The following is a 27,359-nucleotide window of genomic DNA, read 5'->3' as shown; positions in this document are numbered from 1 at the left end:
CCAGGAAGCATGGGCATGGCAGTGCAGCTGCATTGGTCCAGAAGAGAAATTTGGGAAGAAAACTCCATTTCAGTCCAATAAAGGAAAAGTACTTTTAATGATTTTATTCAGGATAGTTTGGATTTATTCCTGACAATAGCTCTGGAAGGAGGAGTTTGTGATGGAAGTCTTTGGAGACCAACAATTAGAAAGAGGCAAATCAAACAACCAGTGCAAACATCCACAGGATTACGTGTAGGATAATTCACAGCAAATTGTAGAAGGGGATTTAGGCACAAAACCAAAACCTGAAAAAGCAATGTCATAAATACCTGCGCAGTTTGCCTGCTCAAAACAAGGATGCGTGCTTTTCCTGAGGTGCTTCCAGGCAGCATGCTCTCCCCAGGGTCTCAAGGGCAAAGAACCTCTTCTTGGCCCCGCAGGACTGGGAACAAGCCCAGGGTTCCCACTGCACTCGGCCCAGACAGCCCAAACTGTCTTTTCCAGTGTGTGTTGCTAAATATATGTCAGTTGCTATTTTGGGCTTTCTAGATAATGAGCGTGGTGAAGCGTACCCAGGAGGAAAAAGCAGAAGAGCTCTCAGGATGAGTTGCCACCACCAGACCTGAAACAATCCGGCGGTTATTTCTGCACTGGCTGGCACAGCCGAGCAGTCTTCAAGATGAGCCCAAACAGATTTGCAGGGCAGAAATCTCGGTGGAGGTGCCAAAGGTGAGCTCAGGTATGAGCTCAGAAGAGCAACAGCTCAGGAACAGATCCAAGAAGCAGCCTCCAGAGCACGCGGTCACGTAGGAGCTGAGAAAGCAGAGCTCTGACTGCCCACGCATTTGGGGGATGAGGAGCCACAAATCCTCTGAGTTCTCCCAGGTGTCCAGCACTGCCTCTGCTCTGCACACCACCAGCCAGGACCGAGAAAAGCAAAGAGCTGAAGACTCTGAGCCTGGAGAAGGAGTGAGACACGGCTACGTGTACTGCAGGGACAGTAACCCAGTTACTATTTCCTCCTCCCATTCATCTCCTGCAGCGTCTGTTCTCGTCTCACAACTCCTTAATGACAAGTATCCCAAATGAGCATGTGAGGAACAAAGCATCTCACAATTAATGGGAGGTTGCTTGGGCTTTGTTGCCCGTGCCTTATTCACAGAACATTAGGAACAAGTGAAGCATCTGGAGAAGAACAGAGACCACGTTGCAGAGGAGCCCAGGCTGCCGTCCCTCTACCTTGACCAGGACAGAGTCAGCGCAGAGCTGAGAAAGGACACCTTGACCACAGCCTGCTGTAATGTGCTCCTCCATAAGCCCAGAATTTTGCAAATCCTGAGAGCAGGACTCGGTCTCTGCAGTAAATCACTACAGCAGGTTGACTTTGGCCACAACCTGCTTGCAGCCCATCCTGGAGTACTGCTTGTCCTCTGTAGTGTAGTAACTGAGCTGACTCGCTAAATTTTCAATATGCTTCTGGTCGGGATACAGCCCTTCCCTCCTCATCTCCTCTAGGAAGCAGTTTATGACGTGAGTCTTCTCCAGAAGAACAAATGGGATGATGTGGGCAGATTTCCAGAGAGGGTGGGCATCGATCAGTACAGGCTGGACGATGCTCAGCAGTTCTTCAACTCTCCTTTGCTGATGCAGAAGCTCAGTGGATGCATTCTGGATAACAAACTTTGTTATTTCACCACCTCCTATGTTGCTTATTAAAATGTAGATGGCATTGAGGAACTCGTTGGTTTGATTGGGTTCAAAGAATCGGCTGAGAGTATCCAGCAGGACTGGAGACATGAGTTCAACCTCATCCAGAATAAACAACGGTATTTTCTCCTCTATTTCGGCTCTTGTAACCATGTCAGAAATCTTCTTAGACAAATCTATTTCACAAGTAAGAGGAGCCACCCCGTTAGGGCAGTGGTGCATAACAAAGTACTGAAGTACAAAGTCATTGTCCATGACGGAACGAAAATGTTTGGCCAGCAGCCAGCCAACGTGACTCTTCCCAACTCCTGTCGGGCCATTTAAAGAGATTACTAGAGGCTTGTTGTGCACGTGGGTTGCCAGATAGTCTTTCAGTAATTCCATAATACTTTCCACAGCAACCTTCTGTCCAAATACTTCCCGGTGCATTGTTTTCTCCAAACCATCTAGGTCGTATTTTTGGAGGTTATCATCCAGGTTCTCTATTGCATTGAGGATCTGGAAGAAGATAATGACAATGAGCAAGAGGAGGCAGCGTTTTGCCTTGCTCTTCTCCTCCGTTGGAAGGTATCTTTTTGTTTTATCTGGATACAGGACTACCCTAGATTTCCTTCTGCTCTTTTTCCGCCTGCATTTTTTCATAGTGTACTGCTCCACAGTTGTGTCAAAGGTGAAGTACTGCGAAGTTCCTAAGCTGGCCTGATTAAAGAAGGACATGGAAGGGCCATACAGGCTAGTGCGGTTGAGGGAAAGCTGCCTTTGAAGCAGCCTCGTATGGACAAGCTCTGAAGACTTTTCTCGAGGGAGCTCTATATGCAGACGGCTTTTCTTTTGCACCCGGTATCGTCGTCGCAGGCGGATAATTGCCCGTAAGGGAGAAGAAATAGAAAACATTTTCCTTGAAGCAGCAGGGATTTCAGTATCCGGTACTTCTTCCCCATCACTCTCCTCGCAAGACGCTTCTCCTTTTGCATCACCCTCGGCACAGGGCATTTCCCCTTCCCCATCACTGTCAGTAACCAGCATCTCTCCTTCCGCATTGCTCTCAGCACAAGGTGCCTCTTCTTTTGTGTTGGTCTCAGCACTGGTCATCTCTCCTTCTGCATCGCTCTCGGCACTGGACATGTCTCCTTCGGTATCGCTCTCCGCACAGGGCATCTCTCCTCCCAGATCCTCTGTGGCAGAGGACATTTCTCCATCCACCTCAGCGCAGGGCAGCTCTCCATCCATCTCGTCTGGTTCTTACAGCCCATTCACATCATCTTCTTTCTTAAAAACCAAAAAGAGCAATGTAAAATTAATCTTTGTATGATCAGGAGGTGACCGAGAACAACCAAATTAGACAGATATCCCACTTTCTGATGGGCAGAACGATTACCTGTAGCAATCAGCAATGGCAAGGTGGCAGAGACTTTCAGACCTAAGCTAACTTTCTGGAAGACATTCTGGACACACAAAACTACAGATGAAATTCAGTGTAAATAAATGCAAATCGATGCATATCACAAAACCAACCCTACCTTCACGTGCAGAAGGAAAGCTCGGAGCTGGCTGGAGCCAAAGGCCGGGGCTCTGCTACGTGCTGCCCTGAGCAAGAGGCAGGACACCGAGGAGCCAGACCCATGGTCCGAACCAGAGCTGCCCAGTCCTGTTTCCTTACATCTACTAAATATAAACAAGACACCAAACCACACCTCTGCGCCAGCATATGCACGTACACACCCCCACGGGGAACAGTCAGCGTCCACCCGCGGAGACCTTTCGGGGTGTGGGAGCGTGCATGGGAGTGACTTGCTGTGGAAACGCTTGTGCTGGGCACGTTGTGGTGGCACGGCGTCTCCCTGGGGTGGGATTTCTCCTGGCTGTGCCAATGGGTATGCCGGGCAGCACCGGTCACTGCTGGGAGGGAGAGGAGGCGAGGGCAGTGTCTAACCAGCGCTCAGCCCTTGGTACGCAGCTCCACAGGCTGCCCCTGGATGGGGAGGGCTCCGACGGGTTGCAGAGAACCAACGTGGTTGTGACTAAGCCTGCCAGCAGCACATGGCTGTGGGGAGAGGAGCGGGGCTGCCCCACAGCACCCCGACCCTCCTACCCCCACGGTCCTTCTCTGCCCCGTGTGCCCACACACTCGCACCCCCAGACCTGCAGCAGCCGCTGTGTCCTTCCCACAGGAGACCCCGGACCACCCGGGAGAGTGTGGAGACATGAGTGTCCCTAGGAAAAACCATCTGCACAGGGAACGCATGGACAAACCTCGGTCAGCAAACAGAGAGGGAGAGGAGAAGCCATGCTCCAGCAGCGGGACGTGATGACAAGAGGCCCAGACCCAGTGCTGAAGCCCCCGGGGGAAAACAGCTCTCCAGGCCTGGATATGGCCACGCAGCAGGACCCCGTGCACGGCCACCTCCATGTGCTGCAGCGCCGGGGACAGTCCCATCCCCACCCGGCACGAAGCCGGTGGCAGCAGGAGCCGTGTCATGGTGGGAGGGCATTTCCCCGCCGCCTCCGGCCCACAGCAGTGCTGACGCATGGGGACACTTTGCCGTGGTGACATTGCCACCGCCGAGAGCAGGAAGCCGGCACGGGCAGGGCGAGGAAAGCCGCTTTCATGGCCCGCCCAGAAAAATCAACCCTGGGTTTTGCCAAAAGCACCGCGTCTCCAGGGAGGAGGAGGAGGTCCCCAAAGGGTTTGTTATTAACTCGCTTCAGCTCAGCAGGAAGTTACCAACGTGCAAAATGTCACGCTCCGGCGAAGGTTTTACTTCCCCCAGCGCGGGGCTGACGCAGGCGGTTGCCCGCCGGCACGCGGTGAGCGAAAGGGCGGCCGGGGAAATGGTGACGGGGAGTCGCAGGCGCTGGGAAACGCTCCCGGCCACCGCTTTGCTTCACCCCACTCCTTTCCTGGCTTCCCCGAAATGCTGGGACGTGCCGAGCGAAGCCTTCGCCCCTGCCCTGGGGACGAGCTGGTTTCTGGACTGTGTGCCGGGAACAGAACCAGGGCGAGCAGCTCCCTTGGTGCTCATCGCTGGACCAGCTATTGCTGTGCAGCAATTAGCCCCGAGTGCTAATTGCTGACAGTGTGCAGGATTTGGCCGTGCCCAGAGCAAAACCAGCCAGACGAGATTCCTGCAAGCGGGTGCGGAGCCACCGCCACCCGGGATGCCACCACCAGGGATGCCGCTGGGGACCTGGGGCTGTCCCCACGCCACCCTGGGGTCACACCCTTGCTTGTGCCCATCTCACACGCTTCGCTTTGCTCACACGATGCCTGAAGGTCCCCAACACGAATGCCATCCCCAAAGCTGCTGGGGAGCAGCCCCCGCGGCACAGACCAGCACAGGCCGCGGTCCCCAGGGAGTGGGGACACTGCAGAGGTCAGCCTGGGGCCAGGACAACCCTCTGGGCCATAACACACATCAACACAAACACATGGTGAAGCTTTCTCAGGCCCAAACCCACGCAGGTGTAGAGGGTGGTGATTAAATGCCAGGGGGGAGCTGTGGGAGTTTATAGAAAAAGGTTTAGGGAGCAGATGGATGCTGGCAGGGTAACCAGGGACATCCCAAACGCTCCCTGCAGACGCTGCCGGCGCGCAGGAGGGTGCCACCCACCCTGTCCCTGTCCTTAGCCCCCACCGAAGCACGGAGCAGTTCAGCTCCTCGCAGCCTGGAGCCAACTCTCCTACCACCACCACGTCCACGTGGGGAGCCCAAGGCCCTTGCGAGGCTGATGGAAACCGGCAAGAACCAAGTGTTCATTAGCCAGGAGATGCTCCAGACCCTCTTTCCCCAAAGTCGAGAGCCCAAACAGCACATCCATCCCACCAGCACGGGGTGCCCAACCCTCCAGACGAGCCGAGCGATGCAGGGTGGAGGGACAAAATCCCATCCTCAGCAAGAAATCTGTCCAGTCACGCATATAATAATCCTATTAATACCATGACTCAGTTCCTAATACCTGCTGGTATTTACATAGGACTCGAGTTTTGTGAGAGCAGCCCCTGCTTGCTCAACGTTGGATTGGGGCCGGGGGCAGGTGGTTGTGCCAGCCCCGCGGTGCTGCCAGCCTGCAGACAGGTGCTTTCAGCAAATTAATTAGATGTTTTGTGAAAACAATAGGAAAAAGAACCCGGCAATTCGGTCCTCAGCATCACAACTGCTCGTGCAAACCCCGTTAGTCGCTGCTCTGCGCCAAGTCTGGCCACATCGTGGGAAGACTCGCACTTGGCTCTTGGAAACGCTCCTGAGGAACCTCCAGCTTTCCTCCTTTAGCTTTTCCCCTAGCGTTTGCATTCATGTGTCACCCCACTCCTGCCAAAACAAGGTTTCCACAACAGACGAGCCTGCGTGGGCAGCCGGAGGCAGCCGGGCTGGGGGCAGCCTCAGGGTAGACACCGTTCGCGGGTGGAAAATGCCCGGTGTGCAGGAGACGTCGACCCGACGCCGCCAGAGAAACGTGTCCCCAGTTAAAGTGCCGGCTGCTGAATCCCAGGGACGGCACTGGAGAGGAGGGAGCTGCACCCCAACCTCAGGCTCTTTGGGTTAGCAAAGCTGCTGGGAAAAGGGAACAGCTGGGAAATCCCAAAGGCTGATCCTGCCGCTGAAAGCCAACCCCTCTGTCCAAAACCGAGCATCTCCAGGGGGAAAAGCGGAGCAAAACGTCCCCTTGCAGCGGGGGCTGCGGATCGGAGGGCGTCAGCGACCGGCAGCGGAAACCCTGGATCGCGGCAGAGGCTGGCACGGCCCCGGCACCCCGGGTTGAAGCTCCCCGGGGACACCACTTGCAAACAAGCTGAGAAATATGGTTTGCTTTGCAGTTCGAGCTCAGGGCGTGCAGGCGTTCACCCTCCCCAAAGACACAGCACAAGGGTGACAACCAGGGCGATGCAAAAACCCACCCGCACCGCCCCGAAAGCCTGCTTGCCACTCAACCCCCCTGGCCCCACTCCCAGCCCAAATGTTTCGCTGAGCCCCAAATACCGAGAGCGAGAGGAAGGGCAGCAAGCAGAAGGGAAGAGCCTGGAACATCCAAATCTGGTGGGAACAGGAGGGTCCCCACAAAACCAGCGCTGGTTTTGGTGGAAAGGAGCCATTGGGGTTGAGCGGATGGCAGGGATGGAGCTCGAAGTGGCCAAGGGGTGACCCTGTGGGGTGGGGAGCGGGACAGGGGAGCCTGACCGAGCGCAGTTACCCGCAGCGTGTCCCTCGGGGCCAGCTGTCGGTGCTCCCCTTCGGCTGCCGAACCCAGCCTCCAGCCTCGGACAGGCCGGCTGCTCCTCTGCCCCCTTCTCTCATCCGTATAAAAACCCGGCCACGGAGAGGAAATGGCGAGGAGGAGTGGCCCGCGGTGGCACTTCCTTCTCCCCGCGCTGCCGGACGGCCGCTGCTGCCTGGTTTTCTCTCCCCCTTCTTGCTCAAAGCCCTCCTGGGCGGCTGCCGTCACGGCGGCATCGTGCGAAGAAACACGAATCCCGGGCGGCCGCGGCAGGACGGGGCAGCAGGATGAGCTCATCGCCTGCGCGGCCTCGAAAGCCCCGACTCTGGGCAAAACGTCCCACCCTCTGGGGTGTAATTAGCCCAGAGCCAGGAAAGGTCAAAGCACTGATGCTGCCAAGAGAGGTTATCGGGGCTGATCCAGTGCTGGTGCTGCTCGGGGACGAGGTTATTTGGCAGCGGGGAAAATAGAGAGCAGAAAATAGAGTGAATTGGGGAAAGAACAGTGAGTTTATAAAAAAATAGTGAGTCTGGAAAAAAACAGCCAGTCCCGAGTAGTTGGTTTGTCTGTCTGTGGGCAGGGTCCTGCACCGCAGCAGCTCCTGCTCCGCTGCCCCCGGCCACCCCGGGCCCGCTGAGGCTTTTGGCCCCTTCGCAGCCCCCGACCCCGTGGCACAGGGATGTGGGGACACAGGGATGGCCGGGCCAGGCTGCACGGCCACTGCAGGACCGACCTGTGGAGGACACGGTGTGGGCACCCCAAGCCCTCGCTGCACCAAAACTCCCTGGGGAAAAACCACTTCTTCCACCAGCTGCAATGAGAGAGAAGGAGGGAGCAGCGGGGCTTTTTCCGTACCCGGCGGTGCCAAGGCTCATCGCGGTGGCTCCTCCTCACCTCCACCTGCAGCTCCACTTTCCTTTAGCCCTACCGAACCTGCCCCGACACCCCCCACCTCTCACCTGCGCCTGCAAGACCCGGCCAAGGCTTTTCCCCAAAAAACAACCCCGTTTGGCCAAGCCAGAGAAGCCCAAAAGCAACCTCTTACTAGCCAAGCTCCTATTTTCGGCTAAATCACCAGCTGGAACCCGCTCCCCAAGACCAAAAATAGGGGGAAAAACCCCAATTTGGGGTGTTTTGGAGCATCGTAGCACAGATCCCACCCTGGCTGCGATGGACATGAAGGTCCCTGCATCTCCGTGGTGAGGGGATGCTCTGAGCAGGGTCCCCCCAGCCCGGACTCGTAAAGTCTCCCCGACCCCATGCCAGGCAGCAGGACGTGCCTCCGCTGTGGCTGGGGCGGGAGGGGATTTGCCTAACAAATCCTTGCAAATGTGGGGATTTCTGTGTCACGAAGGCGCAGGAGCTCAGCCGGAGGACGGCCACCAGCACGGAGTGGCGGGGAGCTGCTTTCGAGGTTGGGAATCCCGGCAGGGCTGACCCCAAGCCGGAGGTCCCCTCCAGAGGAGCTCAGGCAGGCGTTTTGGGAGCAGCCATGAAAAGAGATGTTTTTCTGGCTAATAGAAGTTTTTGCAAAGGGAGAGCTTCCCCCAAGCAGCAGGGTTGAAAACCATTTAAAAAAAAACAACCAATGCCCCCCAAAAACCCTAAAAGAAGCAACGAGAGGAGCAAAAAGCCCCCAGCCACCACCCGAGGGCTGTTAGCAAACCTCAACAGCCCAGAAAAAAATGTGTTGCATTGGGGGTGCCACGTGGGAGCAGGGGGGCAGGGCAGTTCGGGGGGCCCTGCCTGTGCCTTGGGGCAGTGCAGTGGGGTGGGGGCTGTCTGCATGCAGGGGGTGTCCAGTGCAGGGGCAGGGGGGCGTGCATTGGGGCCAGCCCTCTCTCCCCCCAACCCCAGTCCCCCCCACTCACCTTGGGGCCGCACGCCCTGTCCCTGTGTCCCTGCCGGTGCCGAGGTTGGGTCCCCCCGGCCGGGCCCCAAGCAGGGAGGAAACGGCGGCCAGGCCAGGCTCAGGACGAGGGGCCGCGGGTGCCACGGCCCTTCCTGCAGAGCCACGAATGCAAATCCTGCGCAAACACGGCCTCTGCTGCGGCTCGGCCCCGTCACGGGGCACCCGGGGGAAAAGGGGCGAGAAAGCGGCGCAGGACGGGGAGACAGCGACCTCCGAGCCGAGAGTTTGGTACCAGTCCCTGAGCGGTACCCACTGGTTTGGGTACTCGCAGGTGACGGGCAGCCCCCAGTTTTGGTCCCCACCAGAAAGCATCACGAGAGGTCAGGGCAGCCACAGGCCCCTTGCTGCTGGTCACCGACTTTTTTTATGACCATTTTAGATTTTCCCTCTATTTTTTGGCCCGTTGCCTGTTTCACTGGAACAGCTCCAGGGCTGACCAGCAGCGTCTGCATCCCGGACGCGTGCAAATGCCCCCAGCCCCTCCGCTCTCCCCCGCAAAGCCAGAATAAGGCAAGTGAACCCCTGGGGCTGGCGGGTCCCTCTGGGGCGGCTGAGGGAGCCGAGAGCCCAGAACGGGTCCAGGGTGAGCCCCAGCAGTGCCGGGATGGGGGGTCCCATACCCGCAGCACCAGCCTCGCCTGGCAAAACTCTGCAAAAAAGGGGGGAAAATCTGTCAAAAAGCAGCTAAAGGAGGCTGAAAAGGTCATGGGCTTGGAGCCACCAGGAAAATGGATGCAGAGGCGAGAAACACCAGCCATGGATGCAAAGCCTGGGGCAGGCAGGGAGCCCCAAAACAGAAAGCGAGAGCCTGCACGTGGAGAAGGGGAAATGGCAGCGGGGTGGGGATATAGAAACCACCAAGCAGCCCCAAGGGCCCCGACCTCAGAGCCAACCCCTCCTGCGGCCCCAAAAAGGGAAGAATAAAATTATATAATAAAATAACGCGATCCACGGTGGGCAGCAGCGTCCTTGGCATGGGGCTGCCCGAGCAGCCGCGGGGGCAGCAGCATCATGTGCAGGATCTGACCCCGCGGGGTCATTTCCAGACCCGGGGGTCCTTTTTCCAAGCACTGAGCAGCCCTTTTTGCAGCGCTCCCCACTGCCTCCCAACCCCACAGCCACATTAGTGATGGCTTGGGCTGTTCAGTGGTTTATTTTTACCTTTTATATCACCCACCTCGTGTCGATCTGCCTTGAATTTCTGCTGCTGCTCCAGCCCCTTGCTTCCCCAGGCTCCCTCCGCACCGTCAGCCCTCCTGCATCCTAAACCCGGCACATCAGCAAGAAGCACCAACAGCGGCAAATCAGTGACTCCCCGGGCAGGACGAGGCCCTGAGGCCGTCGAGCCGGACCCCACACTCTTCCCAATCTCACTCTTAGCAAAAATTTCCACCCTTCGTAAGCAGCCCTGCTTTAACGCCTCCTGAATAACCCAAACAGTTTATCCGTGGGCCGGGGAACGTCCCCTGTAGGGACGCCGCATCCTGCTTGGGTTATCGTGGCCCTTCTAAACAGTTTATAAATAGACCAAGGTGAAGGAGGGCGATGGCTCTTTCTGAAGGAAAGCGAGGATTTTTATCTCTTTTCTTTTTCTAAAGCCATGCAAGGAGCACCGGGCCAGATGCCGGCTCCTAAATCCCAATTTAAATCCAGTTTCTTTCTCCCCTCACTGAGCTCTATCGCTAAAACAATAAAAAAAGGAAAAAAACAAAGAAAAATGGCTTTGGCAGCTTCACCCCATCCCGTGTCAGCCTCAGCAGTGTCAGGGGCCGCCGGGAATGTGGCAGTCGCACCGCGAGGTGCTGGCCGGGCTCAGCACGAGGGTGGCAACAGGGTGGGTGCCAGGGCCAGCGATGGGAGAGGGCAGGGACCAGCAGCAGGCATTGCTGTGCCCAGGAGGCTCTGGGACCAAACTGCTTTTTACATTGGAAAAAAAAAGTGCAATATTGAGGGCGGATAAAAAAAAAAAAGGAAAATTTGGGAAATAATTTGGAGAAGATGGAGAGCAGCAAATGCCCACAGCAGCTCCTCCTGCAGCGGGCGGCACGGACACCAACGCAGCGTCCCCCCATGTCATAAATATCAACTCTGTTCACAAGTGGTGATCAGAGAAAATCATCGTGACGCTCTCCTGTGGAAAGGAGCGTTCACAGAAAGGGTTTATCGTGTGCAACGAGGGCGTCTGTAAAACACTGGAGGAACTGAAGCCATTTCCAAGCATCTAAGGAGTAAAGAAAAGGGATTTCACGTTAATTTTTGAGCTATAAATATTTTTTTTTTTTCTTTCCTCTAAAAGTGGAAGAGATTTGCAAAGAGAAGGGACCTGGGACGGGGCTTCGCCTCAGCCAGAAGATGCAGCTCCGGCCTGAAGCAACGCGGCTGCTCAGCAAACGGTGCAGGGAAGAGCCCAAAGCCTTTTTTTTTTTTTCCAGCTTTCTGCATTCAGATTGAAAAAATTGCATTTCCAGCTTGTTTCAATTAATTTTAAGACTTTTACATTCCATAAAAGCTGAAGTGCTCATTAAACCAGAATTTTTCTTATTGTAACACTTTGAAACAACTGCACTACAACTCACCAGTGGCTCTGGCTCAGCCACGCCGGGACCTCCCGTGAGGAGAGAAGCGGCTCCGTGTCTGCTCACCCCTCAGCTCAGGATGGACAAACTCATCACACCCCCGGGTCCATCCCATGGCAGGGAGCATCAGGGAAAGGGCAGGGAAGGAAAGACGCTCGTCCCCTGCCCCATCTCCGCGGCACTGCCATGGCTTTGGGCACGGGGGGAGGGCTGGATGCGCCCCTGGTCCCATCGCCGGGAGGCTGGGAGGGCTGCAGGGGACGGGGTACAGCTGGGGCACGCTCACCGCCCCGCAGCACCCTGCCTCCGGGGGTGAGGAAGCACTGCGGGAGGAATATATCCACCTGCACCCATACCTAAATAAATGAACTATTTGGCATCTCTAAGCAAAGCAGAAGCAGCCGGAGCCCTGGAGTCACTCGCAGACGTGTTCCTCGCCCCAGCAGCCAGCCCTGGCTCCTTCGGTGGCCGGGGACAGCCCCAGCTGCCAGCAGCCTCGCTGCAGAACTGTAAAGCTGACGGTTTCTTTGATCTCGAAAGATCAAACAGAGACGTTTCCCCGCCCCGTCGCGGCCACAGCGCACCCAGACGTTGGACGCTCAGCCACGGAGCACAGAGCGGGACGTGCCATGGCACACGCTGGGCAGCTCCGGCTCCCGCAGCCGCCAGACACCAACCCTGCCACCCCACGGCTGCCTCCCTTTCCAGGCTCTTCTGTTTGTCCAAGTGGTTTTCTTTCCTGAAAAAAAAAATTAAAATGAAACAATAAAAAAAAAAAAAAAAAGATGAGAAGCTGTGAAACACAGCCCTGGGGCTCTGCACCTGCAGCACGTGTAGGAAAGCGGTTTCCTCTAGGGATGTCCGCACCATCTGCCCACATCTTGCTCCTTCTCAGGGCACGTGGGTTTTGGATGGAGCCCAGGCACTTCTGGGCTGCTTTGATTTACTCAGCGGTGGGTGAGTGTCTAAGCAAGAGCTGAGCAAGGGCACGAGGAGTTGAGCAGCCTTTGAGGGAACGTGGAGAAGTCCCCAGGAGGTGTTTTCTGCAAGGGAAAACCCAGCAGGTCCTGCTGCAGGAGCAGGAGCAGGCAGCAGGACCTCTGCCCAGTGTTAAACACGCTGTAGTTCAACGAGGTCTTGTATCTTCGACACATGGGTCCCAGGTGTGGCTCCCAGGGATGTCCCCAGCCACATCCCACACTGGGCACAGCGATGACGAGGCCAGTGCCGTGTCCTGACCACCCTGCTCAACCTCAAATGACAACAGCTCCAGCCAGGTGTCCTACCAGGGTCTGGTGGGGCTCCTCACACGTTTGGGCATGGATTTCCCTTCCCTGCCTGCTGTGATTTGGGATTAGCTGTTGTTCATTCTTCTTGACTTTACCTGGGGTGATATCCTACACACTCACGGACTGGGGTTTAGGTAGTTATTTCCAGAGCCCCTACAGCACAAGGGACATTTTAAGCTTCATAATAAAACACACCAACCAGCTCCTAGTGCCACGAGGCCACGAGCCTGGAGCAAAGCGCCACGAGGAAACAAGAACACGTGCTCTCACCCACAGAGGAAAAGCCGTGAACGTGCACAAGCAGGAGGTAAGCACCGTACTCCGCTGCCTGCGGCTGCACGAAGGATGCCCACGGCGTGGGATTTGTGGGCCTTTAGGCACTGAAAAACAAGTTAAATGTTAAACATGGGTTGTTTTCTATGTTCCACAAATCTCTTGCACACCTGGATGAACAGCCAGGGCTCCTCCGGTGATTTAAGTGTGGCCCTTTGGTATCTCAGTTCCAGCTGCCACAGTGCCCACAGGCTGGGATAGAAGACTCAGGGGAGGGGAAAGACTCCTGGGGCTGTGGAAACTCATTCGCTGCTTCACAGAAAGCAAATTTTTAGTAAAAGCCAGATTTCCCCAGCATATTCCTCCTGATGAGCAAAACCCACCCAGAAAGCAGGACTGAGGAACCCTGAATGCCATTAAGCAGAGACAGAACACAACCCTGAAACCCACTGCGTGACACCCAGGTTGGGAGCATGATGTTTCACCAGTGGAGCTCAAGGATTATCCCATCCAACTGCCTCGCTGATCTCAGTGGTGCCAATAACTCTGAAGCTCACCAAGACGATGCACCCTCGAGGGCAGCTGCCACGGTGTTGGAAGGGAGAAGCATAGCTGTGCCATCCTAAAGCAATCCTGCCAGTGCCTGGATAATCCACTAACCCTCCAGGACTAAACAGCTTGCCCCACAGAACTGCTACGTCTCATCCATCTAAAGCATTCTTCATCCCACAATAAAATTATTCCACACAATTTAAGAGTCCCAAACAAGGGTATGCAAACCCTGGAGTCCTCCTCCCACGTAAGCCAAAGGAGACAGTGTGAACACTTGCTTTTGTGTAGGGTCTCGTTCATCACAGCCAGCTGCAAGATGCTGCTTTAGCCACCCAAAGAGACCCAGACAGCAACTGGAGCCAACAGCCCCCTCCCAAAACCTCCCAGGGCTACAGATGGGAGACCCAACGAACGGGAGACAGTGCCCGGCAGACTGGGGAGTTTCCTGCCTGCCCTTTCAGTGTGGGAAGGCTGATGCCAAGAGTGCTTTGCCGAGAGGAAAGAAAGGAGTTGGTACCATCTGAAAAAGATGACTGCTGGTTTTTATTAACCTGTGAAGTGGGCCCAGACACTCACATATGGGAGGAAAAGCAATGAGGGGAGCAGGTCAAGTCCCAGAAGTTGTGGGGTGCATGGACCAGGCTGCTGCTGAGCTGTCCCCATGTGGCAAAGGACACCCTTTTTGGGGCTGAGGGCACAGCAAACCCCCAGAGCAGAGACACGACCAGCAGGATGCAGAGCTGGGCGGCACTCAGGAGTGAGCACAGGCACGGAGCAGTGACGCAGAGGGGAAAGCAGGGATGCTCACAGTCTAGTTGCAGTTCTTGGGCAGGCGATAGACACCTCCAGAGTAGATGAGTTGCTGGTCCCGGACCTTTTTCTGGAGGAAACCCTGCAGCTCTTGTATATCGATTTCTGTAACCACGGGGCCTGTCATCACAAACATCTTCAGCATGCTGTGAATCCTCTCCAAGGACAGGCTCTCGAGGTTGGTCAGCATGGCCTGGATGTACGTCCAGAACAGCTGCAGAGGGGGACAGGCAAGCAACAGTAAATCACACTGACATCTGTACCATGAAGAAAAGGGGTGCTTTAGCATCCCATACCCCAAAAGCAGAGCAGAGCTGTGGCTGGCAGTCACTTCTGCTCTCAGCCATGAGCATGTGGTTAAACAGGAAATATCCAAGAAGAGCATCAGGTGTTGGGACACGCAGCTAGAAAGCAGGATTTGACGTGCAGTACGTGCATGACCCTCTGTGGATGAACACCAGTATGACACCTGTGTGTTGCACAGTGGCACAACACACACACAACATGACACATGGGGAGGAAAAACACTGAAGTGTCCAGGAACCACAACACAGAGAAGGCAAAGGTCCAGCTGTTAGTGCTGGGTAAGCCTTTGTGGCAGTCTAAGCACCAAAAAGGGCTGTTTGGGTGAATCCAAAGAAGTTATGACTAGTTTCAAATATGAAATCATGTCTCGGACTTTTTCTTTTTTTAAACTGAAAAAGCACATTTAGAGATGTCCAAATGGTTGCCTGGCTCAGCAGCAGGGCACTTTTCTGGAGGGAAGGCTGCGACCCAGCACCTGCACCAGTGAGCATTAATCAAGAGATACCCGCTTCAAAAAACCCTCACGCTGGACTTGGCCACTGCAGTGGAAAATGCAAATCCAAAGTGCAAACTGAACCCATCACCTTAATCAGATTCCCCAAAACCACAAGCAGGGGATGTTTGTATGGTCCCGCCAGCTTCGCAAGCGGCCAAGACACACAGACGGGTACCTGCAGCTCTTCCTCCTTCTGGTCAGCCTGCGACGCCATGGCAGAGTCCCCCTCCTCATCACTGTCTATCAGAACGACCTTCTCCACCTGGTCCTTCTGCTCCTCCTCAATCACGGTGAAGGTGCCTTGGGGCTCTTCACGCAGGACACCCTGCTGCAGCCACAGCGTCATCTTCCGCTTCAGTGATGTCACGGGCACCTTGAGCACTTCACTCAGCTCTGTCAGTGTCCACGTACCTGCGGAGACCACGAATATCAGAGCAAAGCACAGGACACCTGCCCACCTCCACTGCCAGGAGCAAGCAGCTGCGAGCAGCGACTGTCTGAAAGCAGCAGGGTGCTGAGCTCTTGCCCTGCTGGGTGCTGTCTGCTAGGAGAGCTGGAAACCTGGCTGAGCCCCGTGGTAGATCCAAGCCCATGAACCAGGTCTTGGTCCTGCTGCCAGATCTCTCAGAGCCTAAAGCCACCCAAGCAACGTGGCCTTCCCACCCACCCACGGGTAGTAACGCCGAGTCTCTGGCACAGCACTCACTCTTGGTCTGGAAGTGCAGGATGATGGCAGCATGCACAGGAGAGACAGACAGGGAGAGGGTGCGATCTGCCAGCTCCACATCCAAGCTCACCAGGCCCAGGTGGTACTTCCAGTTCAGGGTCCTCATGGCCTGGAAAAGAGGGAAGCAGCCACTCACAGCAGATCTTCTAACAGGAACCACTAATTGCTGCATCACTGCAAATGCCCCTCTACCACCAGGGCCAGTTGCACTCCACACACCTCTGCCAGATACAAAAGCTGCTCCCCTCCTCATGAGTCGCCCAGCAATGCCACCACCCAACTGTCCCCTGCCCCCTCATGGGAAACATCTTCCTCAGCACAAGTTGTTGTTCAGCCCTTGCCCAAGACCAATGCTCCTCTCCTGCCTGAAAGCCAGTCACTCAGCTCTCTGTAGGGTCAGCACAGGTTGAGGAAACACTGGAAGACCAATTGGGCCACTCAGGACAAACTCCTACTGGAAAATAAATACTTATCTGGGGCAGGATTTCCCCACAAGAGAAGCAATTTCTTCCAATACTGATGTGAAAAGAGCACTGCTTGCTTTGAAGGCTGAGGATGCTCGAGGAGGCTGCTACCTCCTTGCATCCCCTCCTGCATCCTCTCCTAATTTTTTGCAGGCACAGAAATCAGCTGGCATCCACATCTGGCCCATAGTTACAGCAGAAGAGACAGGATCCAGAGCTATGAGCTTCCCAGCCTCATGGCACGTATCACCTGGTGTACAGTAACAAGTTCAAGAAAGGATATAGAAAACCAAGCCTGAAGTGGAGTCAGAGCACAAGTGGACAGGCAAAGAGGAACACCTGCATGAGACACCAAATCATGTTTAGGTTGGCTGCAAAGAACCATCTGCGTGTGCAGACACAGACACTACACTGGCATGACAGTGAGATCTGAATCATCCATGCTCCAGATGTGTGCTCTGCACTCCACCAGATAAGAAGCTGCAACATGAGAAAACCCAGACCACAGCTCTGGAAGTCACCTAGATTCCTCCTTGACTTCCAGACAGACGCTCCTGCTTCCAACCCATTCTGTATGTGCAGAGCAAGATGCACCTCAGCCTTCTCTATTTGACTAACTGCCATGATCAAGTGCCTGGAGAACAGAAGAACATGTCACGGTTGCTTATATTTGCTCTGTATGACACTCTCCCACCTTTCCATGCTGCTTATAAAGGTACAGATTCAGTCTTTGTCTGAGCCACAGTCAAACTGACCAAAAATGAGTGCACCTGAACTGTCTAAAATGGAGCTCAGGGACTCTCCAGAAATGAATGAAACAACCCAGGAGAGACCACAGGCAGAAGAGGAAGCAACATTCATCTAACTCCAGACTAACAGTGAATCTTAAAATGAGACCATGTTAAAAGAACTTCTTTTCAGGAGGACAAACAGGGGAGGAGAGTGCCAGAGCACCAAATAACACGAGGCCCAACAGGGACAGGATGTCACTCTTACTACTATAGAACTTAGGCCAACAAGCTTAGACCAGACTTAAGATGCCAAAGAACTTCCACCTCAGTATCCATTTAACTCACACACAGGGATATTTTAGAAGACTCTCTTCCCTATCTGCAGTCACTACAATGACCCAGGCACCCCATAAAGAGATAAACCCTTCTTTGGGCAATCGCTAAGCTAGCCCAGCTTCTAACCTCGATTCAAAGCTGAAGGGCTTTGGGATTCCACCGTACCAGCGTGGGTGTACTAGTAGCTAAAATTTAAGGGATGTTAAAGGAGACTTTGCAAAAACCATGCTATGTAACACAGTCTGAACAGCATACACCTTTTTTAAGGAGCGTTAAGGTTGCCTCACCTTTAATTTCTCATACTTCTTGGAATAGGCTTCCATGGCTTCCTTGACCTGCTCTGGAAGCTCCAGCTTCTCCTCTTTCAGTGGTGGCCAGAACTCACTGGACAGGATAACGGCAACGAGGCTGAACGGTGGCCTCTCCTCCTCTGGGAGCTTCTCTTCCTCATCACGAATGTTGGCGTTAATGCGTCGCGAGTCAGCCATATCCTGGAAAAGGCAGAGGAAGCTAAGGCAGCTCCTTCTCTTCCAAGTCAGTGCTAGCCCTTAGTAAAGGAGAAGCTTAAACAAGGTGACTAGAGTTGTCTCCAAATGATGATGGGGACACTGGAAAGGACACGATCATGTGTGTCTACTATAAAGTCTGCTACATACTCAGAAACATTTGTGAGGAGGTGAAGGAAGGGCTTACAACTCAACACTAGCCTACACTGGAGTCCCTCCAGACCTGTGTTCTTCTCACAGTGCTCCAAGTGAATTAAACTCCAGAGTCCCAACCCCAGTGGACCTGGAAGAGCCCAGCTCTTCAATGCCAGAATACTGTGCTGCAGGAAGGGCAGGAGAGACAACAGCACCAGAGCAACCATCCCCGAGTCGATAACCCAACCCACAGGCCTTAAAAAACAGACATGATTTTGGATGCACTTCTGCCTGTCACAAATCAGCCCCCTCACTGGGATTTTGGGAACTCCACTTTCCTAAAAGACCCTTTTTGGGTCACTCCTCAAGTCCCTCCCCTTCCCCAATGAGCTCAAACACCCAGGACTTGAATTTAAAAAAAAAAAAAGTTACTTTTAACATGACTTCACAATAGTGCATCTGAGCTTCACCAAACCGCAGCTTCAGCAGCTCCACGTTGCGGATTTCCCTGGTAAGAGATACAACGGATCAGACACAGGTCCCTCAGACAGAGGAGCCTGGCTTGGCCTCCACCCCTTGCAACACAGCCAGAAAAGGGATTCCCTGGCACAAGGGTGCTTCTCCTAGGAAGCCTTGCAAGGCACATCATCTGGGCAGGATGCCTCCTGGCATCTAAGTGAGGAACAGTCACTTCCTCTGCAGGCCAGCAGCTTTTTGAAGACCTTCCCATCCCTTTCATTCGGATGAGCATGGCACCTAGCCATCCCCCTCGACAACACAGGGCAACCTCAGCATTTGGCAAGCCACTTGCCTGAGACTGCCCATCCCAGGTGTGGCTCGCACTAGCTGCATTTCACAGAAGGAAAACCACAGCAACTCTTGAATCAAGAGACATAGCCGGGTTGCAGCTGAGGTTTCCTGATGCTTCATCCCTTTTTCTTACTTTGACACTTTCTGCTGACCCTAAGTAGCCTATGCACGTTGTGAGAGCCACCAGAACGTGTGGGATGGAGCTAAGAGGGTGTCGGTGCCCCTAATTTTCTACATGCTGCCCTATTAGTGCAAGCCAAGGGCAGGACTGAGCAGCAAGCAGCCCGAGAGGTGAGCATGTGAAATTCTAGATGCAAACCCAAAGCTGCAGAGGAAATGGCCAAAGACACTCCTGGCTCCAGAAACAGCCGTTCACAGGACCGAGTCCGAAGCACACCTTTATCAGGTGATTTTACCGTGGGAAGCCCTGGGGTTGGGCACTTGGACCTCACCTCTCAGCACTGTAGTTGAACTGATGTAGCAGCCGGTCAGCCAGAAGCGTGCGGTATTCGTTGATAAACAGGTCCTTGCTGCCGTAGATGCTCACCAGCAGGCTGATGATGTCCGAGGACCGACGCTTGGAACTTGATTTTCCTAGTGGAATCCAGCAGATGACAGCGTGAGATTAACACACCTGGCCCAGCCCAGCTCGGCTCTAAAGGACTAGCAGATGAGCTGCTCGAGACTACAGCCCACGGGGGAAAACAGTGGGCTGCCAGGACTTGTGGTCTTGGCATCTAACCTGGATCTGCATCAACCGGGTCAGGAACCCAGTCCCCTGGTTCTGAGATGTCATCGTCACTCTCCTGGCCGTTCTCCAGGGTCACTGGGTCAGCTTTCGAGAGCTCGTTTGCAAGATCACCGGAGCCCTCAGCATCCCCTGTGAGACCGGCCACAATCTGCCGCACCGTGTCTTCCCGAGTCCTGCCAACAGGCAAGAGAAACAGAGCAAGTGAAGGGATGGGGAGGGAAAGGGGACGCGCAAGACTGCCCCGCAAGCCTCTTACCTCAGATACTTCCTGATGGGCTCACAGGCCACCTCCAGGATAACCATGGAGGGGTCAAGCTCCCGCAAGGCCTTGATGGCCGAGATGTACAGAGTGATGATGTCGGATGTGTTCACTCCTATAGGAGAGGGGCAGAGGGAGTCAGAGTCCCAGAGCACAGACTCATGGCTTGGATGCAAGGATCGATCTATGGAGTCAGAGGTGAAGGACTTGCTGCCCTTCTGCCCCAGCCAAAGGCAGAGAAACCAGTTGCAACCACAAACACAGGCTCAGAGACTACTATAAACTGGCTGAGCCTAGATTTTGTGTTAGGAGCTCAGACCACACACAGCAAAGAAGCCTTTACCCACCTGGACCAAAGCTAAACTTCTAGCTCTGCTCCTCACCATACTGCAGAAGTGAGGCAAGAAGGGGCTGGGATATAATCAGCCACTGCTGCTCATGCATGCTCCAACACAGAGAGCACATGATGGGCACAGCCTGGTTGCCTCACACTCATCAAACACGAAATCAGATGATGGCTCCCAGTAGATTCCACTCATGCACAGGCTCCATACAGTATTACGACACACATGGGGATGTAAAACCCACCAGGATGCAGAAGTCGCATTTCCAGGGCGCTTTTCAGGGAGCTGAGCAGCTGCTGCCTCTGATTAGTCCTTTCCAGGCAGAACTTGAGGTCCTCCACAGCAGGCTTCGACTCTGGGAAATCTACAAACCAAGCAGTGATCAGAAACAGTGCCACGCTCCGTAGGAAGGCAAGAGGAGACACCGTGGCACATCAGGAGAGGAAGACAGATCTATTGTTCATCCAATCCCAGTCCAAGAGTGAATGAACACTGAATGGGTCACACCTACCTCGAATAATGCTGAAGAGCTCTTCAATGCGCATGCTGGCGTAGATGCGGTAGAAGAACCTTTGGACGTGGCACCGCCAGCGCTTCAAGGTGCTGCTAGCTTCTGGAGAGGAGCGTGCCAAGGGACTGTCTTGCAGAAAAACCCTGCTGAGCCAGCCAAGCACTTTCTCAATCCACTGCACAAGGAGAGGGAGAGCACAGAGAAGGTGAACACCACAGCTGGATGCACAAACCATGTCCCACACTTATCCCAGCACGAGGCAGCTACCACAGGAAGCAGAAATGAGCAGCTAGCCAAGGACAGCATAGCCTCCAGCTGCTCTCCAAATGCACCCTGGCCTGGGTTATAGCCGGGGAAAGCCTCACTGAAAGAATATGAACTTCAACTAAAGATACGGGATATAGGCTATGCAGAGGTGTATGAGAAGATAAGGGGTGACTGAGGACCGTGCATAGGTGCTGGGCTCCAAAAAGGACAGGGTATATTCAAAAACTTGCAGACTATTCTATTCTTGCAGAATTCCATTCATATTCTGTACCTGCAGAACTATTCTCTTTACAAGAATATGAGTAAATTGCCCATCACACCATCCTTGGCCCAAAATTTCTATGATTCCTGAAATCAATGAAGAGCAAGCCAGTCATCCCAAGGACTCACAGACATACTCTTACCAACCAAACTCAGGCAACTTGAAACCAAGACCTCAAATACCAGCCCAGTCACTGAATAATAAAAAAAAATCCTGAACAGAGAGCATCAGAAGGATAAATTTTTTATATTTGAGATTTAGTTTTCTACAGAGAAATGTGTAATTGGCAAATATACCCAAATACAACACCCAGATATCCAAAAGAAAAGGGTTTTTTAAATTTTATTTTTCCTTTAAGGTGGCAAATGTCTAGTACTGCCTGGGATAGTATTTGAGTATTAATAGCTAGTAAGTATTAATCTTTTTTGATAACTGGTGCTAAGTCCAGATCTGGTTTGACTATGTTAATTTTTAATTATCTACTCGTCTTGAGGAAACACTGAAGGAATGCACAAGTTCTGCTAATCACAAGGCAGGACGAACCTGAGAACTAGAGAACACCTGGGCATCGATCTGAGCAAAACTGCGGATAAAGAATTCTCCTACAGGACAAAAGGACAGGACTAGAACTGATGCAAAGCAACTCAGTGTTAAGGAATACAATTATTATCACACCAATCCACTTTGCCCCATGAGTTTATCTTCTCCGAGTGCTCCTGTTACAGCCTGATCAGCGCCTGACACTCCAGACTGCTGCTGCTGTGTCCCAAACAGGGCTCTCGTGTCAGCACTTGTACTTTTAGCGAGCTGTTGCTCAGTCTTCTCCTATTTTACCTTTACCTTGCCAGGCTTGGGCTTTTTTTCTTTTTTTTTTTTAAAATATCTTCCCAGTTTGGATACCGCTTCTACTTTTTTTGTTAGAATCATCTCTTCCTAATTCTATGCTCCAATAATCTGTGGCCAAACACGCTGGCCTTTCTGAAGAGCTGGGAGCAAGGGGACCTTCTGCCATGTCTGACAAGTGGAATGCAGTTGCATTGTCTCCGGTGCCCTTAAAAAGGTCCTTAAACAATCTCCAGGTCATCCAAAAGCATTTTTCACACTCGGTCCAATAAAGAAGGCATTGCAACTAAAGGGAAGTAAATATAAAATGACTGCTGATGTTTGCAGACGACAAAAACGGCCGGCACGGCAAACAGCAAGGGAACTGGGACACGCACAGAGAGCAGGCTGGTCCGCATGGCAACCGGCCTGCACGCTTTGTTCTTCTACCCAGGCAAAGGCAAGGTCATGCATCGAGGAACAAAGAGCGCAGGGCAAGCCTGCAGAGCCAGGACTGTATCCTGGAAAAGCCATAACCCAGAGAAGAATTTTATTTTAAGGTCATACTGGGTAAACAGCCCAACATGAACTCAGTTTAAGGTAGCAGGAAAACAACTGGGTAGGTGCAAGGAAGGATTTTAATTCTGTATGTGGCCCACTGGTGAGATCAATAACACAGTACCACCTCCCACCTTCGCTTCCTATTTTAAAGGGATGCTGAAAAATTGAAAGGAAAAAACACCAGCCGCACAAATTCAAATTATGAGCCCACCTACACAGAGGGAGGGCTCTCTGCAGGCCAGCTGGCACGACACTTTCTTGTAGTTTGTAAAACAGAACCACAGAAATTCCCTCAGTACTATGGACATCTCCGGGTGAAATTTAACAGTCCATTACGCACAGGTCAGAGCAAACCTTCCCCTCCAGCATTACGTCAAAACGGGCAGCTTTAACCACCTCTTCTGCCAGGGCTGGTGGGAGCAGCAGCCCAGGACCAGGTGTTTGCAGGCAGAACCTGCTTTTAGCCTGAGCTGCTGAAGCAATAAGAGGAGCAGCTGCACACCCCAAAGGCAGGGCCCTCGCGGCCTGCAGGCCTTCCTTACCTCCTGGAACTCATCCAGGAAGGAGTGCTCGTATTCCCCCCTGCAGCGTTGCTCCATCCTCTCCTCTATCATCCGGTGCAAGATGGTCGTGACAGCATCGGCGCTCACTCTCTCCAGCAAATTCAGCCGGCGGCTACGGACACAGACAGCAACCCGAGTCAGAGCGTATGGAAGCAACGGTACAAGCAAATAAAGAAAATCTACCTGAAGGCACCTTCCCCCCTCTGTGGTCCACAGATGCAGGCACAGCTCTTAGTTTAAATGCTCTGATAGCTGCATAGACGCACTACATATATAACACGTGACACTACTGCTATCCCATCAGAAATGTTATTTTCTAGCCACCAAAAGCTTTTTCATTTAGAAGAGTTTCCTTCTTTGTGGACAGAAGGCCTTAGAGCAAGGGGAAGATATTCTCATATCCAGGGAAAGGAACTTTGTCTAAAGATCTGCTCTAGATCAACCACCAGTTGGCAACCAGCTGCAGAAACCCTGGGTCAAGCTCTCTAGCCACGACTATCACACAGCCTGACCTCATCCACAACTCCTCCTGTTTTCAGGTATCAAGAAAACCTGCTGCTGCTCCCCACCTGGACCATGTGCTTGTTCTGAGTGACACCCACCACCCCGTAATCTACATACAGAATGTCATTGAGCTGCTGAAACTGCTCCATGGCTTTGGGGCACCAGCACTGCTCTCTCTTGCTGCTGCAGCCTGCGCACAGTGGGCCCTCTCCTCCGCCCTCCTCTGTATCACTCTCCTGCTCGTTCTCGCTCATGCTGCTCTCGCACTCGTTCGTTCCATCTTCTCCTTTCTTCCACTGCCGCATGTATATCCTGAAAGTGCGGCTGTAGAACTGCTGGATCATTTCCTGGAAGGACTTGGTAGTGGAGAAGAAAAGGATAGCCTTGAACATGGTGTAGACCTTTTCTTGCAGCATCTGAGCACCTGTCCCCAGAAGCAAGCCTGCCTTGGTCCACCTCTCCAGAAGTTCCAGGCTGTTCAGGTAAGGGTCCAGGCGGCACTTGAGAAGACAAAACGCGTCCAGAAGGAGCGAGGAGCATTGGGGCTCCTCAGCCGTGTTTTCATACTGGCTGATGCAGTTCCAGAACTCAGGAGCTATATTTGCCTGAAGGTCCGTCTGCAGCACCTCGATGAACCACTCCTCCACAATCGAGTGCAGGTCGTAACACCGCAGCACGTCCAGGGCTGCCCGCAGGTCGGCATCCTTCAGCGGCCCCACAGCATCAGACCTCGGAGCTGCCTGAAAAGCGGAGGGGATATCAAGTTAAGCACACAAAAAAGTCTTCTCTGGAAGGATCTAAAGCAGAAGAGACCGCTCATCTCAAATAGCGGGAACCAAATGCACATGGACTCTGCTGTCAGATGGCACCAGGCAGATACCATTCCCCTGTGGAGAGCCACTGGGGTCTCAGCCCGCAGCTGGAAGCCAAGTGCCCATGTCCCAGGCCAAATACCCCAACACTGGCCACTGCTGTCCCTGTGGGCGGCTGCTGCAGGACCCACACACTGGCCAGGATGCAGCTGTAGAGAGGCACCAAGCGCTGCTGACAGGAGAGCCACGAGCCACCCTCAGGTCCCCGAAATGCCCAGTTCCAGGGCAAAACCCCCTCGGCTGACGTTGGCTCCCCCGGGGAGCGACCAGGGGGCAGAGCACCTTTTTGGCACCTGCGCTTTCCTGGTCGGTGGGACGGGGTGAGAGGGGGACGGCTGGACCCCCGCGGCCCTTCCCGGACGGCCCCTCAGCACACACAAGCCCCCGCACCGCAGGACCCCCCTCCCCAAGCCGGCAGCTCCAGCCGTTTTTCCCCCCAGCCCCGGCAGCGGCACCGAAAACCGGACCCAGGAGCGGAGTGGACCGGCCAGGCCGGGGGACGAGGCTGGGGCCACCTCAGCCACCCCGGGGGCGGCGCAGCGCGAGGCCGGCGGGGTCGGGGCCCTGCCCCGGGCCCACCGGGGGCGGCCGGACCCGACAGGGCCCAGAGAGCCGCGGGCGGCGGCCTAAGGTGAGCGGGGAGCGGCGCGTCCTCCCCGGGGCCCTGCCCGCCCTCCCGGCCCCGCTCACCAGCCCCAGGGCGGTGGGCGGCACCAGGGCGGTGCTGAGCGTGTGCCAGGCGGCCGAGAGCCCCGCGCCCGCCGGCGGCTCCATGCGGGCCGCGCCGCAGGAAGAGGCGGAGCGCGGCCGGACGTTGGGCAGGGCCGGGCGGGGCGATGAGCGGGCCCGAGGCCGCGCTGCGGCGCTACAACGCGGAGCTACGGGAGGGTGAGCGGGGCCGGGGCCGGGGCCGGCGGTGGGGCCGGGGCTGGTGGCGGGGCTGGGGCTGGCGGCGGGGCCGGGGCTGACGGGTCCGTGCCGTGCAGGGCTGGCGGAGCTGCGCGCCCGGCGGGAGGAGCTGAACGGGCGGATCCGGGAGGAGGAGGCGGAGCGGAGCCGGCTTCAGGGCCGGATCTGGGAGCTGACCGAGCGGCTGGCCCGCACCAGCGAGAGCCTGGCCAAGCACCTGGTCGCCCGCAGCGAGCTGGACAGGACCATCGCCGAGAGCGAGGAGGCCTACGACAAGGTACCCGCGCCGAGGTACCCCCGCCCGGGGCTCCCCGCCCCGCCCGGCCGCTGCCCGGGGCCGGAGCGTCACCGTTAAGGAGGAGGGTGGTTGGGGTTTGTTTTAGTGCTGTTTGAGCTTGGGGAAAGCATAGCGTCAGGATACATCCCAATGGTCCTTGGGACGGACCCCTGAAACAGGACCCATCGCAGAAACCATCATTTGGGGGGGAAAAAAGGAGAAACCAGAGACAGGACATTGACCCAGCAGACCATGAATTCATGCAGGGAACGCCAAACTGTGCTGACAGAGCGGCTGGCCTCCTAGACACTCAGTTTGCCTCACTTTTAATGTAATTTCTTCCATCTTTAATGGAATAATCTCATTAAAAGAGGAGAAATGCTGGACCAGTAAAGCGGGGGGAAGGAGGCAAACAGTGCAAGGGCTGTTACTCTTATTTGGGTTCCTGGGATAGCTCAGCCCTTTCACCTTTCCTGCCAGGCAGGGACTGCTTGATCCTGCATGTAGGATATCAGCTGAATTCACTTTTGAATTTTAAAAATTTAAATCAGCTTTTTTAAAAAAATAAAAGGATCTTTCCAGCTTGCTTTCAGATAAGCCATGATCTTCTTTTTATTGGTAACAAGGAGTTGTTGGGTTCAAGAGCACTCTTTCCCCCCATTAGCTGCTCCCTAAATTCTCCTTTCTCCATTTGTTTTCAAATGTGATCAACTACTCCGTGTTAGATCCTCTTCATCTCCCAAAGTCGGTACTTTCTCATGACAATTTTTCAGATGAGTCTGGAGCTGTTTTCTCAGCCTACTTCAAGACCTGATGGGTTGGGGTAAAGTTTAACACCTGAAAAGTTGTGTTGTAAAGCTACACAAACAAACAGCACCTTTTAAAAGAAACCTTCCCTGAGATACAAGTCACAACCCCCCAACCTACAAATGAATTCATGTTTATTGAAATTAAAAGACAGCCACAGCAGGTAAAAAGCAGGGGTGGTTAGGAGAGGAAATGCAGATGTCACAGATGTCCTGCCACCAGAACCCAGTAACAAAGTTCCTTTCCTGTGGATGTACATCTCTTGTCTGTAATTGCACTCCTTGCCTTCCCTTCTTCCATGGACAAGATGGCAAGATTCCATGAACACATTCTACCGGTGTCTCGTCCTGCAGGGCACTTACCTTCCTCTCTTCTCTGACCACTTAGTGATTTCCACAGATTCACAGTAAATGATCTTTGGGACTACAACCCTACTATCACACTTTGTCACAATTGCCCACCATGTCAAAACTTTCAAATGGTGAGATGGACAGGCAGCAAGATCTCCTAAACCTGTTGTAGCCTTGCCTCCTAGAGCATAGTAAGTGGGTGTGTTAGATTATGTACAATATAAGCTAAAAATAGAAAATGAATAAAAGGAAAGATTTAGTCTGAAGTAAGGTCATTGTGGAGTTCAGTTAGTCTTGAAGCAAGAAACCTAAAGCATGCAGTTTTAACAGTGGAAGACAGTTGAAACTGGGTCAGCTGAGCACAATTTAATACTGATCTAAAAAGCCCAGGTATCAACATCTCCCCCCTCCTCCCCCCCAAAAAAAACCCAACCCAACCCAAAAGTTCACCCCCCAGCCTGCTTCACGAAGTTC

General features: G+C 54.1%; 2 protein-coding genes across 2 annotated transcripts; both read right to left on the bottom strand.

The window, feature by feature from the left end:
- Nucleotides 1–220: 220 nt before the first annotated feature.
- TOR4A (torsin family 4 member A) lies at nt 221–7,120 on the bottom strand. The gene is made up of 2 exons (XM_068414033.1): nt 6,880–7,120; nt 221–2,958 (listed from the first exon to the last, which is right to left on the bottom strand). The coding sequence occupies exon 2, from the start codon at nt 2,917–2,919 to the stop codon at nt 1,351–1,353; it is 1,569 nt and encodes a 522-aa protein (XP_068270134.1). The 5' UTR covers nt 2,920–2,958; nt 6,880–7,120; the 3' UTR covers nt 221–1,350.
- Nucleotides 7,121–14,019: 6,899 nt separating this feature from the next.
- Nucleotides 14,020–25,700, bottom strand: ANAPC2 (anaphase promoting complex subunit 2). Its single transcript, XM_068413908.1, is given in 13 exon segments — nt 14,020–14,529; nt 15,293–15,528; nt 15,824–15,953; nt 17,663–17,866; nt 18,449–18,524; nt 19,279–19,420; nt 19,569–19,750; nt 19,834–19,951; nt 20,425–20,544; nt 20,692–20,866; nt 23,146–23,278; nt 23,788–24,410; nt 25,233–25,700. Coding segments are annotated over 13 exon segments (2,820 nt in total). The 3' UTR covers nt 14,020–14,316.
- Nucleotides 25,701–27,359: the final 1,659 nt, after the last annotated feature.

The sequence above is a fragment of the Nyctibius grandis genome, chromosome 16 (assembly GCF_013368605.1).
Source record: "Nyctibius grandis isolate bNycGra1 chromosome 16, bNycGra1.pri, whole genome shotgun sequence".
NCBI lineage: Eukaryota > Metazoa > Chordata > Aves > Nyctibiiformes > Nyctibiidae > Nyctibius > Nyctibius grandis.
This window is presented reverse-complemented; position numbering and strand designations above follow the sequence as displayed.

Bases quoted from the DNA above. Each gene is read 5' to 3' on its own strand.
- TOR4A (XM_068414033.1), bottom strand. From the start codon at position 2,919: ATGGATGGAGAGCTGCCCTGCGCTGAGGTGGATGGAGAAATGTCCTCT.